General features: G+C 39.7%; 2 protein-coding genes across 2 annotated transcripts in view; one reads left to right on the plus strand and one right to left on the minus strand.

The window, feature by feature from the left end:
- Positions 1-254: 254 nt before the first annotated feature.
- On the plus strand, positions 255-9,982 carry sertm1 (serine rich and transmembrane domain containing 1). The gene is made up of 2 exons (XM_030747025.1): positions 255-568; positions 9,189-9,982. Exon 2 carries the CDS (start codon positions 9,194-9,196, stop codon positions 9,533-9,535), a length of 342 nt encoding a protein of 113 aa, XP_030602885.1. The 5' UTR covers positions 255-568; positions 9,189-9,193; the 3' UTR covers positions 9,536-9,982.
- Positions 9,983-13,164: 3,182 nt separating this feature from the next.
- Positions 13,165-18,104, minus strand: part of nbeaa (neurobeachin a) — a 111,055-nt gene continuing 106,115 nt past the window's right edge. The window contains exons 54-61 of the mRNA XM_030745791.1: positions 17,628-17,820; positions 17,105-17,176; positions 16,439-16,594; positions 15,905-16,075; positions 15,651-15,752; positions 15,244-15,440; positions 14,984-15,135; positions 13,165-14,885 (exon numbers count right to left, since the gene is read on the minus strand). Of these exons, the coding sequence (XP_030601651.1) occupies positions 14,795-14,885; positions 14,984-15,135; positions 15,244-15,440; positions 15,651-15,752; positions 15,905-16,075; positions 16,439-16,594; positions 17,105-17,176; positions 17,628-17,820 (1,134 nt within the window). The 3' untranslated portion in view covers positions 13,165-14,794. The remainder of the gene's footprint in view (positions 14,886-14,983; positions 15,136-15,243; positions 15,441-15,650; positions 15,753-15,904; positions 16,076-16,438; positions 16,595-17,104; positions 17,177-17,627; positions 17,821-18,104) is intronic.

An 18,104-nucleotide genomic window follows, 5' to 3' on the forward strand; every position in this document is an offset into this window, starting at 1 on the left:
AATGGCTAAACTGCCAGTGCATTTTACCTGCACGGCTGTTTGACAACTTGTGGGCCAGTGTTAACAAGCTTTCCAGCAGCTTATTAACTGTCAGAGACATCTGCTCCGTGAATACGTCTGACCGTTGGTGTGATCGTTATTGAAGGTGATGAGCAAGCAGAGAGAAAAGTGGGAGGGTGGAGACAGAGAAGTCAAAGAGAGAGGGGATGGCATTAAAAATTCCTCCCTTCTTCCATCTTCACCACTTCTCAAGGAAAGAAAGCATCAGTATTTTTTAAACGGCTACAGTTTTTGTAATAGGCCTTGTGTGTGCGTGAGCCAGTTCATCGAAGGGACCCGTATGTGACGGTTTGGACTCTAGCTGTCGTGCCTGTGTTACATGCCCGTGCTTCACACTGAATGACAGAGAGAGAGGGAGAGAGTGAGAAAGAGAGAGAGAGAGAAGAGAGGCTCACAGGGAAGCTCTACGGGGCAACAGATCTGGTTTGCTCGGCTGAAAGACCAAACAAGACATGGATTTTTGCACAACGTGAGAGAGGAGCAGCTGCCTCACATTAATAAACAAAAGGTCTGTATCTACCTTTTTTTTTCACCAACTACATGTATGCTGCTGGTGCTTCAGGCTACTTTTTTAATGACATTTTCCCAAATTGTTATAATGAAGCAGACAGGGCAGGGAATGTGTTGATGTGATATGAAAGAAAGGATCGTGCTAAATACAGAGCTATTATTCAGCTTGAATGCATTTTTTCATTCACAGACAACTTTATTTATGGTTTGTCGCTGCCTGCAGAGCTGTGGTGAAACTGCTGTCACTGGCAGTGCTACAGCCTCTCTGTCAAAGTCAGAGAGATGGAAAGGAAGCGTGTGAGATGCAGCATGTAAGCCGGGAAGAATTCACCCATGCATTTATTCGCCAACTTGGAAAACGAGCAGGCTTTCCGTGTGACAATTGGGGAAAAGGAGTGATGAGTGACGAGTGGGGCAGTTGTTCCCCCAAAAGTGAGAGAAGCGTATTCTTCCAGGGCGATCTGAACAAAAGCGGGGTTTGTTTGCAATTTGAGCCGATATATGACTCACTCAGTTCATCTTAATAATAAGCAGAGAGTAAATGAGTTGCACTCGGAGAGTAAGTCATCACATCACATTTATTTGCTACTGCATTTAGAAATATCAGGAGTAATTAACAGATGTGAGAATGAAGTGTAATAAATACACTTTACCACAGGGATGAACTAACACACACACACACACACACACGCACACACACACACACACACACACACACACACACACACACACACACACACACACACACACACACACACACACACACACACACACACACACTCTCAAACATCAAAGCAAAGAGCTCATTATCCACACTGGCCACTGACCAAAAAAACACCCAGTGCTTCATAATGATCAGTGTTCCTGTCTGCTCGTGGGTTAACTCGTGCTACCTTATTGTCAGTTAGAATAAGCCTTTTGCAGCACCTTTGAGATCTCATTCCAATTTGGCCTTTTGAAACCATCACTTTCATGCCCTGAATATCTGAGAGAATCAGATAGCAGCTGAACACCGGTGCTCGACCCCCGGTGCAGCTTTGAGTGCACTCAGGTGTGCTGTGAGATTTTGTTATTGAAATGTAAAAAGAGATGAATAGAAACTGTAGTTTACTCTTTTGTAGTTTCATTTTAACTCATTCTCCTTTTCTAAATCTGAAGTCTTGTCAGTTGTGTTACATGCATTCATGTTTGTACATAAATTTATTTATTTTTTGATTGCTCTAATTAAGTGCATAAAAAAACTGGAGGGGATGTTTGTTGTCACACTAAACAAAAAAAAAAAAAGTGGAGAATGGCTTACAGCTTCTGGTAAATATTGCAACTTCTCTTTCTTCATACTTTCATCATTCCTGCATATCTCTGACCCTTATGTGTGCTATCTGTGGTATTTGCAAATGCAGAAGCAATTTGGAATTCATGTGGTGAGGCTTAGGTCTGTTTTCAGCTGATCTGACTTTGAATATGAGATATTTAACATGATTGAAATTCAGGCTACTTTTATCGCCTGGTAATCTGCCATTTGATTTGAAGATGAATATGTATGTGCGTGTGCAAGTATTTTCGCATGCATACATGCACATGCATGCATAAAGACACTGGAAATCCCCAGTATTTCTCCTTTTGGCTCAGCTTATCTGTTTGTTCATGCATGTGGCATGAGAAAGTATGCACACACTGACACATGCGCACACACTTACACAAAAGAATATGGCCCAAATGCCATGACATTTTGCCACACATGGATCTTGTCCATTATTCATGAAGTGAAGGGCTAATACCAGAACTAAGCAAACAACACAATCCATCTCAGTGGGAACTTTGAGTTTTAGTAAATATTTGCATAAGCTGCATGCATGGATTGTTAAAATTCCAGTAATGGCCGGGCCTATTTTCTTTCTCAGACATACAAGGTTTCAATAAAAAGTTGCAGAGAGGCTCCAAGGCTGTCTCTGTTTGGCCTTGAATGAACATAAATAGCCTGGAATGGGAATATATATTTATTTTTTAAAAAGACCTATGCAAAGACTGATTATTTATTAATCAGCATATTAGATGCATAGAAAGCTTCAGAGAAAACAAATTAACATTTCTGCAAGCATATCTGCTTTGTGCGATGGTTTTGTTGACATATATGAGATATAAAACTGCAAAGGCATGCACTGTCCAGTAATATAAAAATGCTGCAAAACGAGACTTCATATAAATACCCACTAAGAAAAAACATGCAAAATAGGACAAGAGGGCAGACCGGGGCGAATGGGCAGAATATACAGTGAATGGTGACAGTGAAGAAGATTACACAGAGATGATGAGAAAATTAGGAGGGTGGTGGGTGAGGAACAGATTGAAAAGTGGAGCAGAGGAAGCTACACGGCACACTGTCTCAGAAGGAGTTTGGCTGAACATACTCCACCAGCAGAGGATGAGGCTGTTTGAGGAGGGACTTGCAGAAATTGTGCAGATCAAAGAGAAGGAGTTTGATCAGGAGAAAAAGGAGCCTTGGGAATCAAGACTCACTGTCTATAGATACAGACCAGTTGCCCCCCCCCCCCCCCCCCCCCCCCCCCCCCAAAAAAAAAAAAAAATATATATATATATATATATATACATATACACACACACACCAAGTCTAAAAGAGTAACGGTGCAGCAGGAAGACAAGAAAGCCACAGAGACATTTGCTGAAGGCAGCCCATTTTAAAGAGCAGTGCAGTGGAAAGCTGTAGCTATACCAAACACATTTCAAGTTCATGACAAAGCCCAGAAAGTGATGCTGCTATAGGAATAAAAAGATGAAATGCATAATCAGACACAAGTCATATCAGAGAGCGAAAAAAAAAAAAAAAAAGAGCACTTCAGCAAGAACCCACTGATGAGCTCCAGGCTGCTAGACTCAAGAGGAAACGTTGGAATTAGAGGACTAAAAGGAAGAATAGCCTCACAGTCCTGAACTCTGTGCAACCCTGACTGAGAGTAAAAAAGGGAAAAGAGTCTAATTATTAAAGGACAGAGATATAAGTCATGTCAAGTAAAGTTTGTTGACATTCAGCCTCAAGGTATGGCCCTCACTCCTGGAGATCACTCATCCTATTTCCTCTGAGGAGTAGCTACAAGCAGTGGTGTTCATTTTCTGTTGGAGAGGCTGTCCAACAGAGAAGCCATTCTGGCTTTAAAAAAGCAACATCTGCTCAGAGGGAGGTGTGAGAGCAGCCCAGATCACACTTCAGTGAATCTGAGATGCGGCAGGAATAGGAAGAAATTGACAGCATGAATAGAAAGCACCGATATTATACTGTTTCTGTTTAAGCTAAAAAAAAACAAAACAAAAAAACAATGGTGTCAGTTAGTGTCTATAAGAACAACAATTGCAGTAATTCATCAATAACTTTTTAATTATGCTGCTGACACTACACCTAGAAAAAAAATCCCATTTATTTGATCCCTTTTCCTTGACTCAGTAAATAAAACCCAATATGTTAGGCTGTTCAGATGGTATTAACCATGCCTCTTGCCCCAAAACAGGCTTGCATATCTAATATCCATGTTTATAAGCAATTTTGAAAAAAATCATGAATTATTGAGCAGATACATCATTTCTGAGAGTACAGCTCGGTGGGAGAGACATAAGAGGGGGAGAGGAATAAACTGCACACATTAAAAAAGGGGAAATAAATCAAGTCCATCTTCCACAGCCATGGTTCTATCACCTCTGTCTGAGAAAAGAGGTATAGGGAGGCTCAAGGGCAAACAACCAAAGACCCGTCCAAAGTCAGCAGAATGAATAGTGAGCAAGGCCTGATTACAGCAAAACATGATCCATTTTACAAAACCCAGATCCACCACAACCAGAGAAAAACAAGAGATAAGATGAAGGCCACTTAAGTTTGAACTGAACACAGTGTAAATATTTTGGCTGATACCCTTCTGGGATCTTGTACACTTGCACTACATCACTGCTGGATGTGGTTAAGGAACAACAAAGAAAACTTTTGCAACAGACTTGAAACTTTAAAAAAGAAAACAAAAACGGGGGACATAAAAGACTGGGTTTCTGCCCGATACTAAAATGGGAATTTCATGTTACTTTAAGATGGAAGAAAGAGGTAAACCATGGATTTGTTAACAGAAACCACATAATGCAAGATTGTTGACTCAGTGGAGACAGGAACAAACTACTCATGATCCAATACGTAAAAGGCAAGCCACGTTCAAAATTCATGTAATTTTCCTGTTTAAAGATAGCTCATTTTCCTAACTAACCCTTTGTGTTCTCTGTATTACATTTGTAGCTGTTCCTAAGGAAAATAACTACTGGTATTTATTATGTGTAGGCGGGTGCATGTGTGTGCGTGTGTGCATGTGTACGGCTAACCTCTTCAGACTCAGCAGGACTGCATGGCCTGCCCTCTTAAAGTAGATTAGCTTGAAAAAAGAACTGCGCGTGCCTTGTTGCCTGGATACAAAAAGCATCATTAAGCACAATTATCAGCCACTTCAGCTCACAATGAACAAGCTTCAGTGCAGATTAAAAAACAACGTATCATTAAAATCATCAACCTATACAGAGGAGGAAAGAGCAGTATGGAAAGACAAGGCCAATGGATAAGATGAGGAAATGTGGCAGAGAAGAAGATTCAAAGAGATTTGACAATAGATGAGCAGACCAGAGTTCAGTATCAAGGTTCTGGACATTTCAGATGTGCATACGACTAATTACTGACATTTCTTTCTTTTTTTTTTTTTACCTTAATATACTGGAAATCCAAAAATGCCAAAAACATTTTAGATACTAAATCAATGACATGAGATTGGGAAGGAAAACAAAACAGAAAAAGATACACTGCAAGAAGACAGCAGAAGCAGGGAAAGGCTGTGTGTGCAGTGAATATCAATACATGATTCCAAAAGAGTTGGGGGGGAAAAGAGACATTATAAGCTAACAAAAGCAGCAAGACAGTTTTTCACTGGGCTGGGACAACCATTGGGAGCATTTGATAAAGAATACAGAGTTAGGGCAAGAGAACATGCAATCACAGAAAGGCTGCAGCCCAACTCATTCCTCCTCATTATGCTGTGTATCTCCCTGAAGGTAGTTTGGGCTTTAAATTAAAGAGAGCCGAGTTATTGCCAGATGTACCATCCAGAGAGAGACAGAAAGAGAATGAAAGGGAGTGAATAAGTGGGGAAGAAAAGATTTTGGGAATGGAGTGCCAAATTGCCAAACTTCATAAGCAAAACTCATCAAGAAAAGTTTTGCACTGACTTAAATTAGCTGAAACTGTGTGCAACAACATAATGTGTATATAAAAGGTGGATGCAGCCACTGTTTGTCACCCATTGGTTTGCACATCTCAGTTCAGTTTTTTTTTTATATAGAGCAGCCTTACACTGTAAGGTTAAGACCCTAAGATATTAGAGAGAAAACCCCAATAATCAGATGATCCCATATGAATAAGCACTTGGTGACAGTGGGGAGGAAGAACTCCCTTTCAACAGGAAGAGACCTCCAGCAGAACCAGGCTACAGGGCAAAACAGGAGCACATAGTGAGGCAAGGACAAAACAGAAACTATGGAAGATAAAAACAAAATTCAATGACATGTAATGTACTCTCAAATGAGGAAGAAATGCTCATTGCATGATGGGAAGTCCCCCAGCAGCATGAGCCTACAGAGCACAACAGTAACATTCCAGAAGTAAAAATCCCCTTTTGGGATTTTGATTATGAGCCATAATGTTGTAACTACCGAAAGCAGAGTTGCTGCAACACTGCTGCAACAAAAGGAGCTGCAACACTGAGACTGGAAAAAAAAGTGTTTCATTCAGTGTTGTGGAAAAGAACTTGACCCACAATCTTAAATTGAAACAACACTGTCTCCAGCTGGTAGCGGTTGCTGTTAGTATGGAAATGTGCAAACCTGCGAATGTCAGATAGTTTTCACAAAACTTCAGAAACTGTGAGAGCGGTGATTTTAGTCAGGAAAGAAGCACTGTACAATATTGATAACTAGGCTATATTTACTACACACACACACACACACAAACTACAAAATATATCCAAAACTATTATTGTATAACACTAATAATGAAAGTTGGAAGTTGGTCACTGTGGAATCTGGGATTTGCCGTGCATCATGGGATGAGTAGTTCCTTCACTGTTGAATGTAATTTAGGATGCACTTTTCCCACTTCTGGATCCAAATCTAACCTTTTTATTGTCATATCCACTGTGTAGCTGGTTGGCTTGTTTCAAGGCTTAAAACTCCTTATATAAAGATTTTCTAAAATGTCAGTGGAGAAAAAAAAATATGGGAAATTCACTTCTAAAACCAGAGCCTTTGAAAAAGTGGATAAGCACTGTTGCAGCATAACTACAGTATAAGCTTTGTCAAAAAGGAAAGGTTTAAACCTAAACCTTTACAGCTGCCACCATTTGTTAGCTTACCAACAAGAAAGCATGTAGTGCTAACTAATCAGCATCAGTTCAGCTAATACATTAGCAAGCTTGGTTCAGTGAGGGCCTCCATACACTCTGGATGCATGGCACAGATAGCTGATTAGAGCTAAGCAACTTGCTGGAGAGGGGACTTCTGTTAAGTCTGTGATAATTAATAAACAAGCTTATTATTTGTTAGGTAACAAACAGGATCAAGAGGTCCAGTTTGGTGATTTGAATTTGACCTTTTATTTATTTATTTATTTTTTTGAAACTTTGAGATACATAACTCGAAACTTTGACTTACTTTTGGAGCCAACCTCAAGTGTCCGTTTGAGGGATTTCAGTTTTTGGCAGTTCTGCATTAGCATTTTTCAGCCCTGGAGGTTGCTGCTTGCAATTTAACTGTGCACAATAATATGTAAAAAATATTAACGACTATAACACTGTACCATCACAGCTGTTTAATAAATAGAAAAGCCTATAATTGTAACATTGCACTTGCCAGCTAGTAATTTTATCTGCATCTTTTTATCGCTGCCAATTAAGAATAATAACTAGTTAGTTCAAGCAGCTAATCAGTGTGCAGGGTTTAAATCTGCGAGCCAACTGCCTGTCCCTTCACAGTGACATTAAATTAAGAACACTGCACATATATACTGTTGATTGGTCAGGTCAAACTGCTCTTTGGTGTCACCAAACTCCAAATGCTCATAAACACTAGCATGTGTACTGAGCAGCAAGTCAAAAGACACTTTGTGAAGCTGAAAAAAAGTTTAGTGTTTAAAAGTGAGAATACTAATATTGTCACAGTAAAATTCCCAATTTCCAGAATGTTACAGATTTATAAATCGAAACTTTCCAGTATGGTGTTTTCTAACATTTTACAGCTGCTATCACAGTTTTCAGAAACACTAATCTGTTAATAGAGGCGATTATTGCTGATCAAAAGGCTTGTGAATATAATTTTGTCCAAACTTGATATCACACAAGTTGCCGGGCTCGCATATGGGGCGTGTTGAAATGTAGGCTGTAATAAAACGGAGAGAAAAGGAGGGCAGGAGCAGAAGATAAGAAAGAAGTTGAGCGCACACCACTGTGAGACGAAGTGTGTGCTGACCTCTTGCTTTCATTCTGGTCATGGTCATTTATTCCTCGCTTTGAAGTGTCTTCCTCTGCAGTCATAGATCAAGTCAAGACACAAGGCTGGCCTAACCCAAATTCAGCACAGCCCCTTTTCCCTCTTTGTCACCAACACAGACTGTGGCTGTTTCGCCGGTGCTCGCTCGCATTTCCTCGCCAGTTTTGTGTCGTGCAGTAATTTGCGCTGGAATACTATTAAAAATATTAATATATAGAGGAGGAGGATTGGTTTTCAGCTGTCTTTGTGAAAGCTGATTATAAGTTTAATTTCATCAGATAAGGATGGCTTCATTTATGAGCACACACGGCTCTGGGCACGAAGCCTTGACAGGCATTCAATAAGACAAGCACTCCCCCTGCTGTTGATGACACTCTCATCAATATACATGCAGTGCCATCCATCTGAGAAGCTCCATGACTTTTAATCTGAACGCAAATCCACAGGATTTTATTTTTATCTATTAATTTGGCCATATTTATTACATTTTTCTTCTTAGCTCGAGCTTTTAGTGATTAGTTAAAAGTTGCAGGATTCCTTCCATTCTTTTATGATTATTGGGTTTCTTGAAATGCAAATCTCAAGTAATTATTACTATTATGAACTTTTTATATACTTTGATCATGCATATTTCACACTCTCTCTCTCTTTGTGTGTGGTGTGTGTGTGTGTAAAATAAAATAAATTGTCATTGCTCATCTTTATTATTTGATTAAAAACAAAAACAAATAAAAATGTTTCATCATCTTGGCTTCTTGAAGAAAATCATTGAATTGCAGGAGTGCTTTCTGTTTTCTTTCTTCATTTCCAACAAGGCTGTTTATGAGACGTTATGTGAGGATGCAGGTCTTGCGTCAGGAAGCGTCTGCCATGCTGAAGTGTCCTTGAGAGAGGCGCTAAACAAGCTCCAGCAGATAAAAAGAAATAATTCTCCGAAGGGCTTTTTGCAAATAATGGATTTTGAAATTAAGCATGTTATTGCTTCACAATAAATTTCACTCCTTTTCCTTTTTCTCTCTTGTTAATCAATGATGAAACAACAGTCAGGATGTCAGGGATCGACGTTCCGTTGATGGACCAAAATGAGACTGGAATCTCTTCAGTAGACAATGGGACTTTCCTCCGTTTCTCCCCAACCTCTGCCTCCACATCGGCGGCCGCCTCATCTCCGGGACGTCCAGGGAACGTTTATGTTTACGTCTGGCTCTTTCTCGGCCTGCTGGTGTTCCTGCTGACATTGCTAGTCATCTCCCTGCACAGGCTCAAGAACATCATCTCATCTTCTTCCTCTGTCCCCGACTGCAGCAGCGAGGGAGGAAGCTCCTTCACCAACATGGAGATATGTAGCATCTCATCTCAGAGGTCCACTATCTCTGCACTCTCCACCTGAGGCATATGGGAAGGAGCACATACAGTAGAGATGCATACGTATATGTGCTCTCATTTGTGCATGCTTGTGCAAAGCCAAGCATGCACACACATAAAAAGCACACAGAGGTCCAGCACCTCCTCACTGTGACATACAAACATAAAAACCTTTTGTCAGCCCCAAAGAAGCTGACATAATGGCATTACACTCCATGCATGCATATTCTAATCCCAATGATCCAATAATTGTGGTGGGTCCATGCAATTTGCATAGGCACAGGGGAAATATCGCTCATAATGTGATGAGGAGGTCTTAAGGGGTGAGTGTGACTGCACCCTTCCACAATTAAGACAAATGAATCTGAGAACCTGCTTTCCCTTTACAGGGACAAGCATAATGAGGGACTATTATCTCTTCTCTTTTTTTGTCATTTCTCATATTGCACTTGTGTTCATCTTAGAAAAAAAAAGAAGATAGTTTGAAGTGAAGCTTTGTACAGCATGTTTTACAATGTCTGTAGACTACATTGCAAACTCGATATAATCATATTAAAGCTCATTGCTTTGTACAGAAGTACAATACAGAAGTACACTGTCTCGGCTCTTCAGTATGGCTTTGGAGATTAAAGGGCAAGACACATCCGTGAACGCATCAGGTCAGCTTATAGTTATTCAAAGGATGAAGAAAGGAGGTTGCAAAACGAAGATGACAGATAGCGGTGCTGTGGATGTGAAGGTAAGAAAGAAATGATGGCTGCGGACTTGTCGACAGGCAGGCACCCACTGACTGCAGCTGCAGACAGGCCGGGTCAAAAGTGGCATCAACTACAAGATGAAATTCAGAGCCTGAAAGACAGGTCTACCAGCGTTACGGATTACCACTCTTGCCTGTCATTCTATAAGGCGTCTGATCCCAGTCTCCATAGAGACTAAAGCGGCTCTGTGCAGCCATCAGCTTTTATTCCAGGCTTCGGCTACAGAAATGCTTGTTTATTCTCAAAATCTTTTTTTTTTTTTTTTTTTTTTTAAATATTGTGAGATAAAGTCTATTTGACATTGTAACAAAATATATCGCACATGCAAACAGTTCATTCATCTTTGCCGCACTTTGTCATAAAAGTCAATAAACTGTAAAGACCACAGAGGCTCAGAGATGACAGCCACGAGCAATAAAAGCAGCCAGAGCTGTCAGACGTCCTGACAAATCCTCATTGTTCTCCAATTAATCTGTGCATTTCAGGTCCGACTGTCTGACAGACTCAGCACTCCCCCATGTATAAACTTTAATCACACAATCCCTTCAAGTTCTATAGATACTGAAACATGCAACTCTTACTAATTAAAAAAGAGATTAGTGGAAATTCTTTAATTTAGCATTTGAGTACATTAGGTATTTAATGGATTTGTTTGTCTTGTAAAATTAGGAAAATTGATGCAGCACAATCAATAGATTGCAGTATATTTTTAAACACGCTCAATTTTTTGGGGTTGCTTTTTATATTACAGCGCAGTAATAACACAGTAAAAAAAACAATATGGAAATAAAAAGGTAAGAACAACAAGGTTGCAACAACCAGGTGAAAGCGTGGTAATAATCATGGTTTTGAGCAATGCAATATTAGCACTATAATAAAGGCAATAGTGAAGGGTGATAATGTGGAAACAAATGTAAAGTAGTAAAGTTAGTGTAGTTAGTAATTCTACAGTAATATTTTGGTGAGAATATGATAACCTATGACCAATAAAATTGTAATTTCTCTGCAGTTTTGATAAACATTCTTTAATAAAGTGACATTAATATTGTGTTCTGAAAGCCTGATTTATGGTTATTACACAGAAACTACCTCAAATGTTTCCAGGTAATAATCCACAGCATTAAACATGTAATAACTACAGCATTACATACAAAGGAGATTTTAGAATGTGAGGTAAGATTGATTTTAGTATTTCAATATGGCAGTAGTATCAGTATTACCTTCTTACTGTGAGGTTACTACATATAAAAAAAAAAATTCTGAATACTGCACAGAAATGCTCGTTTTATTGCTCATGTATTACTAAACTATCATGATTATCATGATACTATTACTGACTAGTTGTAAATCATAGGCAATGATACCATTATTTCTACATTAATACACCTAGTTATTACCCAGTTGTATAAATTGTAGTATATATTACTAGTATATAACATTACCCAGTTAAAAATCATGGTTGTTACCAAGCTGTTATCTGGGTATTTTCTTTGGAATTGTATGGTAATTAAAGGGCACTGCGTATTTATTCAATTTATTTTAACTTTATTTTAATTGTTATCCCATTATTACCACATCCTTACTGAGTCGTAATATAAGTGTTACCAAAAAAATCTTTGTACAATATTAGCACGAGACTTCACGAGTTGCATATTTACCCTTTCAAATTAAAAACATTCCTTTTTCTTTCCCGAATGACCGAAGTTCATTTTTTACTGAAGACTTTATAAATACCTGAGACATGCCTAAAACTGAACACATGTGGTCCAGTATCACAGAGTTGGTGGTTTATTTCTTGGTCCTCCTCATGCCGAAGGGTCCTTGGGCAAGACACTGAAGCCCCCAAGTTGTTCCCAATGGCCGGCCAGCGCCTTGGATTGTGTTTGAATAAATGAATCCGTAAGGCTCTTATAAGACTACTTTAAAGGCTTAATTAGAAACAACAAATATTATATGGAACTCAACTAAACATGGAATTTGCATACTTGAAATTGACATGTTTACTCCATTCATATCATTTATTTAGCATGCACTTTTTGAATGATTTCATCTCCGTTACCATTTGTGCTACAGAAAAAATTCCAGCTGCTTCGAAAAGAAGAGAAGACGAGCGTTACAGACATGATCTGTGCATCACTGTAGCACAAAGCAGTCACAAGGTACTGCTGTCTGAACACAGCTCCTCCATGTGCGCTTCACATTACTGTAACTCCTCAACCATTCAAAGGTTCCTGAAAGATGAAAATGATTTTCTTTTTTTAATCTACAGCCAAAATTGCAGAATAAGTCCAAGCAGCCTGCATCATACTTGGGTGTTAAAGGGTTAAATTATGCTGACTGTGAAAAATGTGCAGCCACTTTCAAAAGTAAATCCCAGAAGGCGATATTGTATTCTATAAGACTTGTAAGATTTTTTTTCTACTTCTTTTCCAGACAAGAAGCGAGGCAATAAACATAATAATCGGTTTCTAGTTTCATGGTGAAAGTTCACAGATTATTTTAGCTTTTAGTTTAATGTGGCACAAAAGCTGTAAATGTGCTTCAGAGTTCAGCAATGTGACCAAATGACTGTTTTAATGTGGTGAAATAAAAAAAAAAAAAAAAAGAAGCAACTTGAAGCCCTCTTTTATGTTATTTTGTCAGTTAAATTTGAGGTTGTATAATCACAGAGACCTCATTCAGTGAAAGGCCTTTTTTTGTTACTGCGTTACTCAAAGAAGCAGGTTTAAAACAGTTTTGTAGAAAATGTCTTGTGTGTGTTTGTGTGTGCGCACAGCGCGACATTTTACCTCAGCAACCTCTCGACTTACTTCTCACTCGAGGAAGAAAGATTTCACTGAAACGGGCGATAAATGCACGTCTGTATGATATATGTGATCAGTGAAAAGCCAAGTCATCAAATTCTTTGCATATTTTATTTTCTTATCATGTTTTTTTTTTTTTTTTTCCAACTCACACATGTCATATTTTACATCTTTGCAATAAAACATGAATACAATAGTTTTTTTAGGGTTTCATAGATCCAAAAATATTTAACCTTTTTTTTGGATACGTAAGTTGAACCTGTCGATAGAGTATGTGCATGTGCGCATTTGATCAAGATGGCTTCACACATACAGTACAGCTCACATCTCATCCTCTCGCCGCCCTCCTTCCCGCCTCTATCAGCTACAGAATCATGATATTGCTTACAACTGTGAGGTTGTAAAACTTATAATCACACATGAGCTCAACGTTTTAAATACAAACATCAATGCACAAATAATCCCGTAGGAAAATGGACCTAAACAAAATGGCAGCCGACCAGAAAGAACCAAGCTAATAAATAATGATATGTGATTGGTGCAAAGTGCAAATACAAAACAAACTTTTACACTGATTTGATTCTTTTTCTTTTTAAATAATCAACAAATGTGGATAAGTGAAAGTTTCCTTTGCTCTTTCAGTCTTATTCAGCTGATTAAGTCTCCCACCACACCTGAACCAAGACTATATGTACATATTTGACAGAACGATCACCAAATATACAAAGGAAATCATGTTTGTCATCCTCGGTGGCACTGGTAAGACCTCTTTATCGTTACCTTCCCTGGCAAAACAATTACCACCGTTATTACCATCAGTCTTGTCAACATTATAATAATTATTACACAGTATTTTACATACAGCAAGTCATTAATAAATTAAAGGTGATAAGCGCAGTTTGTGTAGTGAAAGAACAATTGTAGACTCTGAAGGAAGGAGAGCCTTCTTCACACAAAAGTCTGATTTAAGCCTGCTGAGGGTAAAGAAACACTTGAATTAACATTCTAAAAGAAAAAGAAAAAAAAACAAACAAAATTAAACAAGATCAAACAAATAAAAACTTAAAACTTCCAGCAATTTTTCAAGGGTGAATTTAAGATCAAGCCAATAGCACCTGTTTTTGAAGAATGGGGTAGAGCTGGTTCATTTCTGACCATTTCTAATCAGTTTAGACGCAATGAAGGAGTCTTCGTTAATGATCCACCCAAATAACTCCTGTGCTGAAATCTCCTCAAATGAAAAGTAAAGAACAAAAAAATAAAAGCAGCAAAAAAAAAACAAAAAAAACAAAAAAAAACCTCAAGGAAAAAATAAACTCGGGATCTCTGTCTGTGAGGAATTAAACGTACCAGGAACAGCAAATGTACCAGTCCTGTGAGTGGTACAGGTATGAAGGACCTCTACAATATCTGCTCAACTTGCTCCTGTTTCCTATTGCAGTCTTCCTATTCTATTAGCGAGTTTTGGTGTGTATCTTCTGGGTATTATGTGTCTGTGGTTACACACGTGTGTGTACATACACGTATGCACAGAGGAAGCTGCTTCCACAAGCGCCGTCGCATCCTAAAATCAAGTGAACTTCACAAGGGAATAGAGCCTAAGGTCCGGTACTTGTTTTTCCTTCGTCTCTGTACCTGTAGTTTCCCCTGTGCTGCAGATACACAGCAGAATGCATCACCGCCTCTCCTCTCTCCATCTTCCTCTTCCTCACACTGTCCACCTCAGTACCTGTTCTGGTGTTCGTAGTGCCAGCGGTTGAAGTCTATGTTGAATGCCACAATGCTGCCAGACGCCATGCCAGTGATCAAAGTCCTGAGGGGAGCGAACATAATAAATCACACCTGTAATCTAGATTCACTTTTGTAAAGTTTCTTAAAGGTGATGCAGTTTCTGTCCTGTTCCTGTTTTACCTCTGGTCATGTGATAGGTCCATGGCACGGATTCCGGCGTCACAGCCTGGATAGATGTAAAGCTGTTTGAAGTCACACGCCTGCCACACCTCAACAACTCCATTATCGCCTCCTGTCACCAAGTTCTGCCCATCACTACTCAACAAGATTGCCTGGACAGAGAAAAAGAGTCAAGGTTAAAATTAGCTCTTGGTTTATGGGTAAATAAGGTGCACAGCAAAAAAAATATTAAAGCCTCCGAGTCACTCTGACAGCTTTACCCGTGTGGAATCGTTGACCTCCATTTGTGCCAGCAGTTTTCCGTTTATGCTGAAGTTGCAGAAGCGGCCTCTCTCGTAGTAGATGATGCAGTGTCCCTCGCTAGACACTGAAATGAGGCGAGGCTGCTGGCACAGCTCTGGACCCTCCAGGGCTCTGAGCAGGTCCCCTGTGATAGTGTGGACGAGGCACGGGCCCTCTGAGAGAAGATCAAAGCAAGACAGTATAAACCTTTGCTAACAGCAACAGCAATGATTAATGTTCACTTTGTCCACAGCACTTTTCTCTGATATGCATCATTATTTCTTTCTTTTTTGCCTTTTTAATTCAATTAAACATCCACTTTGCATGTAAATCTACATTTTGAAATTATACCATTTTGGGCGCAGACATAAGGAGACATACAAACCTTTGGCTCCACTAATAACCAATCCCAGCTCCGCACAGACAGACACACACACCACCTCGTGGTCATGTCCTGTCAGTACTGCTCTGGGAGCAGGATAGTCACCTAAAGAAAACATAGGAGGAGACAAATCACCACACCATCTCCAGCTAAATATTACATCTACATATTAAATTTAATTTGAAATTGAAGTGTGTTCACGCATACAACAAATGGTCTAATTTCATACATCCTGTTTCCACCACTTCACCACTCACTGTTGTTAGGGTTGTCCCCTATAATATGGTGCCGTCCACTCCAGTACCACAGAAGAAGAGTGGCATCTCTGGATCCTGACACGATGTAGCAGTCTCCACCGATGTAGGATTCTGACCTAGCCAGACACGTCACCACATCCCAGTGGCCAAAAACTATCTGGGTCAGCTTTCCTGTGGAGAGGAAGCAGGAAGTTTGTCACTGTGTGTGTTTGTGTGTGTGTGTCCTCTTCTCACACTCCTGGAAGGCCATGGTGGAATAAAAGTGCTCCATGATGTTTATCAGGCTCGCTAGTTACTATAGAGTGTCCTCTTAAAACCCCAGGATCAGTAAATACAGAAACTAACTGCATGTACCCACATTTAATTGCAAAAAAAAAGAGAATCCATCTCCTCTATGTAACAAATTTATAAACATGCAAAGCAAAACCTCTGACAGAATCATAAATTTAAACTTCAAAAAGGAACCTGACAGCCTGGAGGAAATGCTTACAGTACTTAGTGCTCGACATGTCTTATTAATAATACAAAACCAACCAGTTTCTGTGGAATAAACACGGAAGCTCTTGTCCCAGAAGCCACAGACGAGGATGTAACGGTTATCAGCAGTAACCACAAAACAGTGTGTGTTGATTTGGATGCTCTGGTCCACCAGGTCAGTGATCTGACGCTTGTTCACGCCTGAGTTGTTTGCTGCATGGGAGCAAATAGATGTAATCCAGTTAATGAAGACATAAAAATGAAAAATGGTTAACAGTATCTAAATCCCCAATGTATCGTGATTTTTGGCTACAGTTTCTCCAGTGATCTGGTGGTTCTGTTTCTCTTTCTACTTATAGAAAATGTGTACTTAACTATATTAATATGGCATGCAAGTACTGTAAAGTAATTCTGCAGCTGCTCATAGAAAAACAAGAGCTGCATTTATGCATTAATGCTGTAAATTCACTCTACAACATGGTTCTGATTTCAATTTGATGCACACTTATGATGATAATATGCAAAATGCTCAGTTCTGTCATAACCCACAATCGCAAAAAAATCCTTCCAAAAATTCCTGGATCCAGATGCGGATCCGGATAGACTCCAAAAGGTAACCACTTATAAGTTGGGCTACAACCCATATCTGGTTTTAAAAAAAAAATTGCATGTACATCCATCCATAACCTTTTAAATAGATAAAATCTGCATTTGTGCACTGACCAATGAGAGGGTCCATCTCTATGGGTAGATGATGAGCCTGTTCTAGAGAGTATCCTGGAGCTCCACGGAGGCCTGAAGGATTTAAGGCACAAATATTACACAATCAGACATGCACACATCTTAAAGAGGCAAAGAATACCTGATCTACTGCTCTCTGATAGGAGCTCTGATGCAAGCATACATTAAAAATTAAGTGCCTTGTGTGGCAGTCAATAGTAAAAGCCACTTAAGCTGCCCCGTGACCCTGTATAATCCCATTACCATGATTAATTACACTAAGTCTGTTGTGCTAATGAGGTCATTTATAAGGTTAACTGAAGCTTTAATTAACAAATATTTCTATGTCAACATCCAGGGTGTGAACAAAACAAGACTAAAGGGGAATATAAAACAACAAAAGAAAATGCTGTAGGTCTCAGCAGTAAGTATACAACCATTACAGGCTTTGGGAAATCAATCATAATAATTCTTTAATCATTTAATCTATAAAATGTCACACCAGTTCCCATCGATGCACACTCACCGACAGTGTTGTGCCAGCGGTTTACGGCGAACAGCCGGCTACATGTGACTGTGACGGCAGCTGGTATGCTGAGGTGGGGCAGCGTGTTGGCCGCAACGTGTGTCACGGGAGAGTTGGAGGGAAACTTGAGCACCATGATGACATCCTGCTGCATCTGATCCTTAAACATCAGAGGGCTCTGGGGAAGGAAACACTGGTGAGACAGACAGAGAAAGAGAAAAGGAAAGACAGGAAGGGCAGGAAAGAGAAGGGCAGAGGGAGGAGGGTAGGTTGGAGGAAGGGGGATGGAGACGGAGGAAGAGGGACAGACAGAACAGATGGGACAGAGGGAAGGAAGGGGAAAAGGTATATTAGTGGGAGCACAGGGTCAGAGCAGGTACACACACTGAGGGCGGCTCTAGGTCTAGGAGAGGAGGTGGATGCACCGGTTGTTGAGGGCTCAGGGTCTGACGGGTTTGGGTTGACATGGATGGTTCT

This window comes from Archocentrus centrarchus, chromosome 14 (assembly GCF_007364275.1).
Source record: "Archocentrus centrarchus isolate MPI-CPG fArcCen1 chromosome 14, fArcCen1, whole genome shotgun sequence".
Classification (NCBI taxonomy): domain Eukaryota; kingdom Metazoa; phylum Chordata; class Actinopteri; order Cichliformes; family Cichlidae; genus Archocentrus; species Archocentrus centrarchus.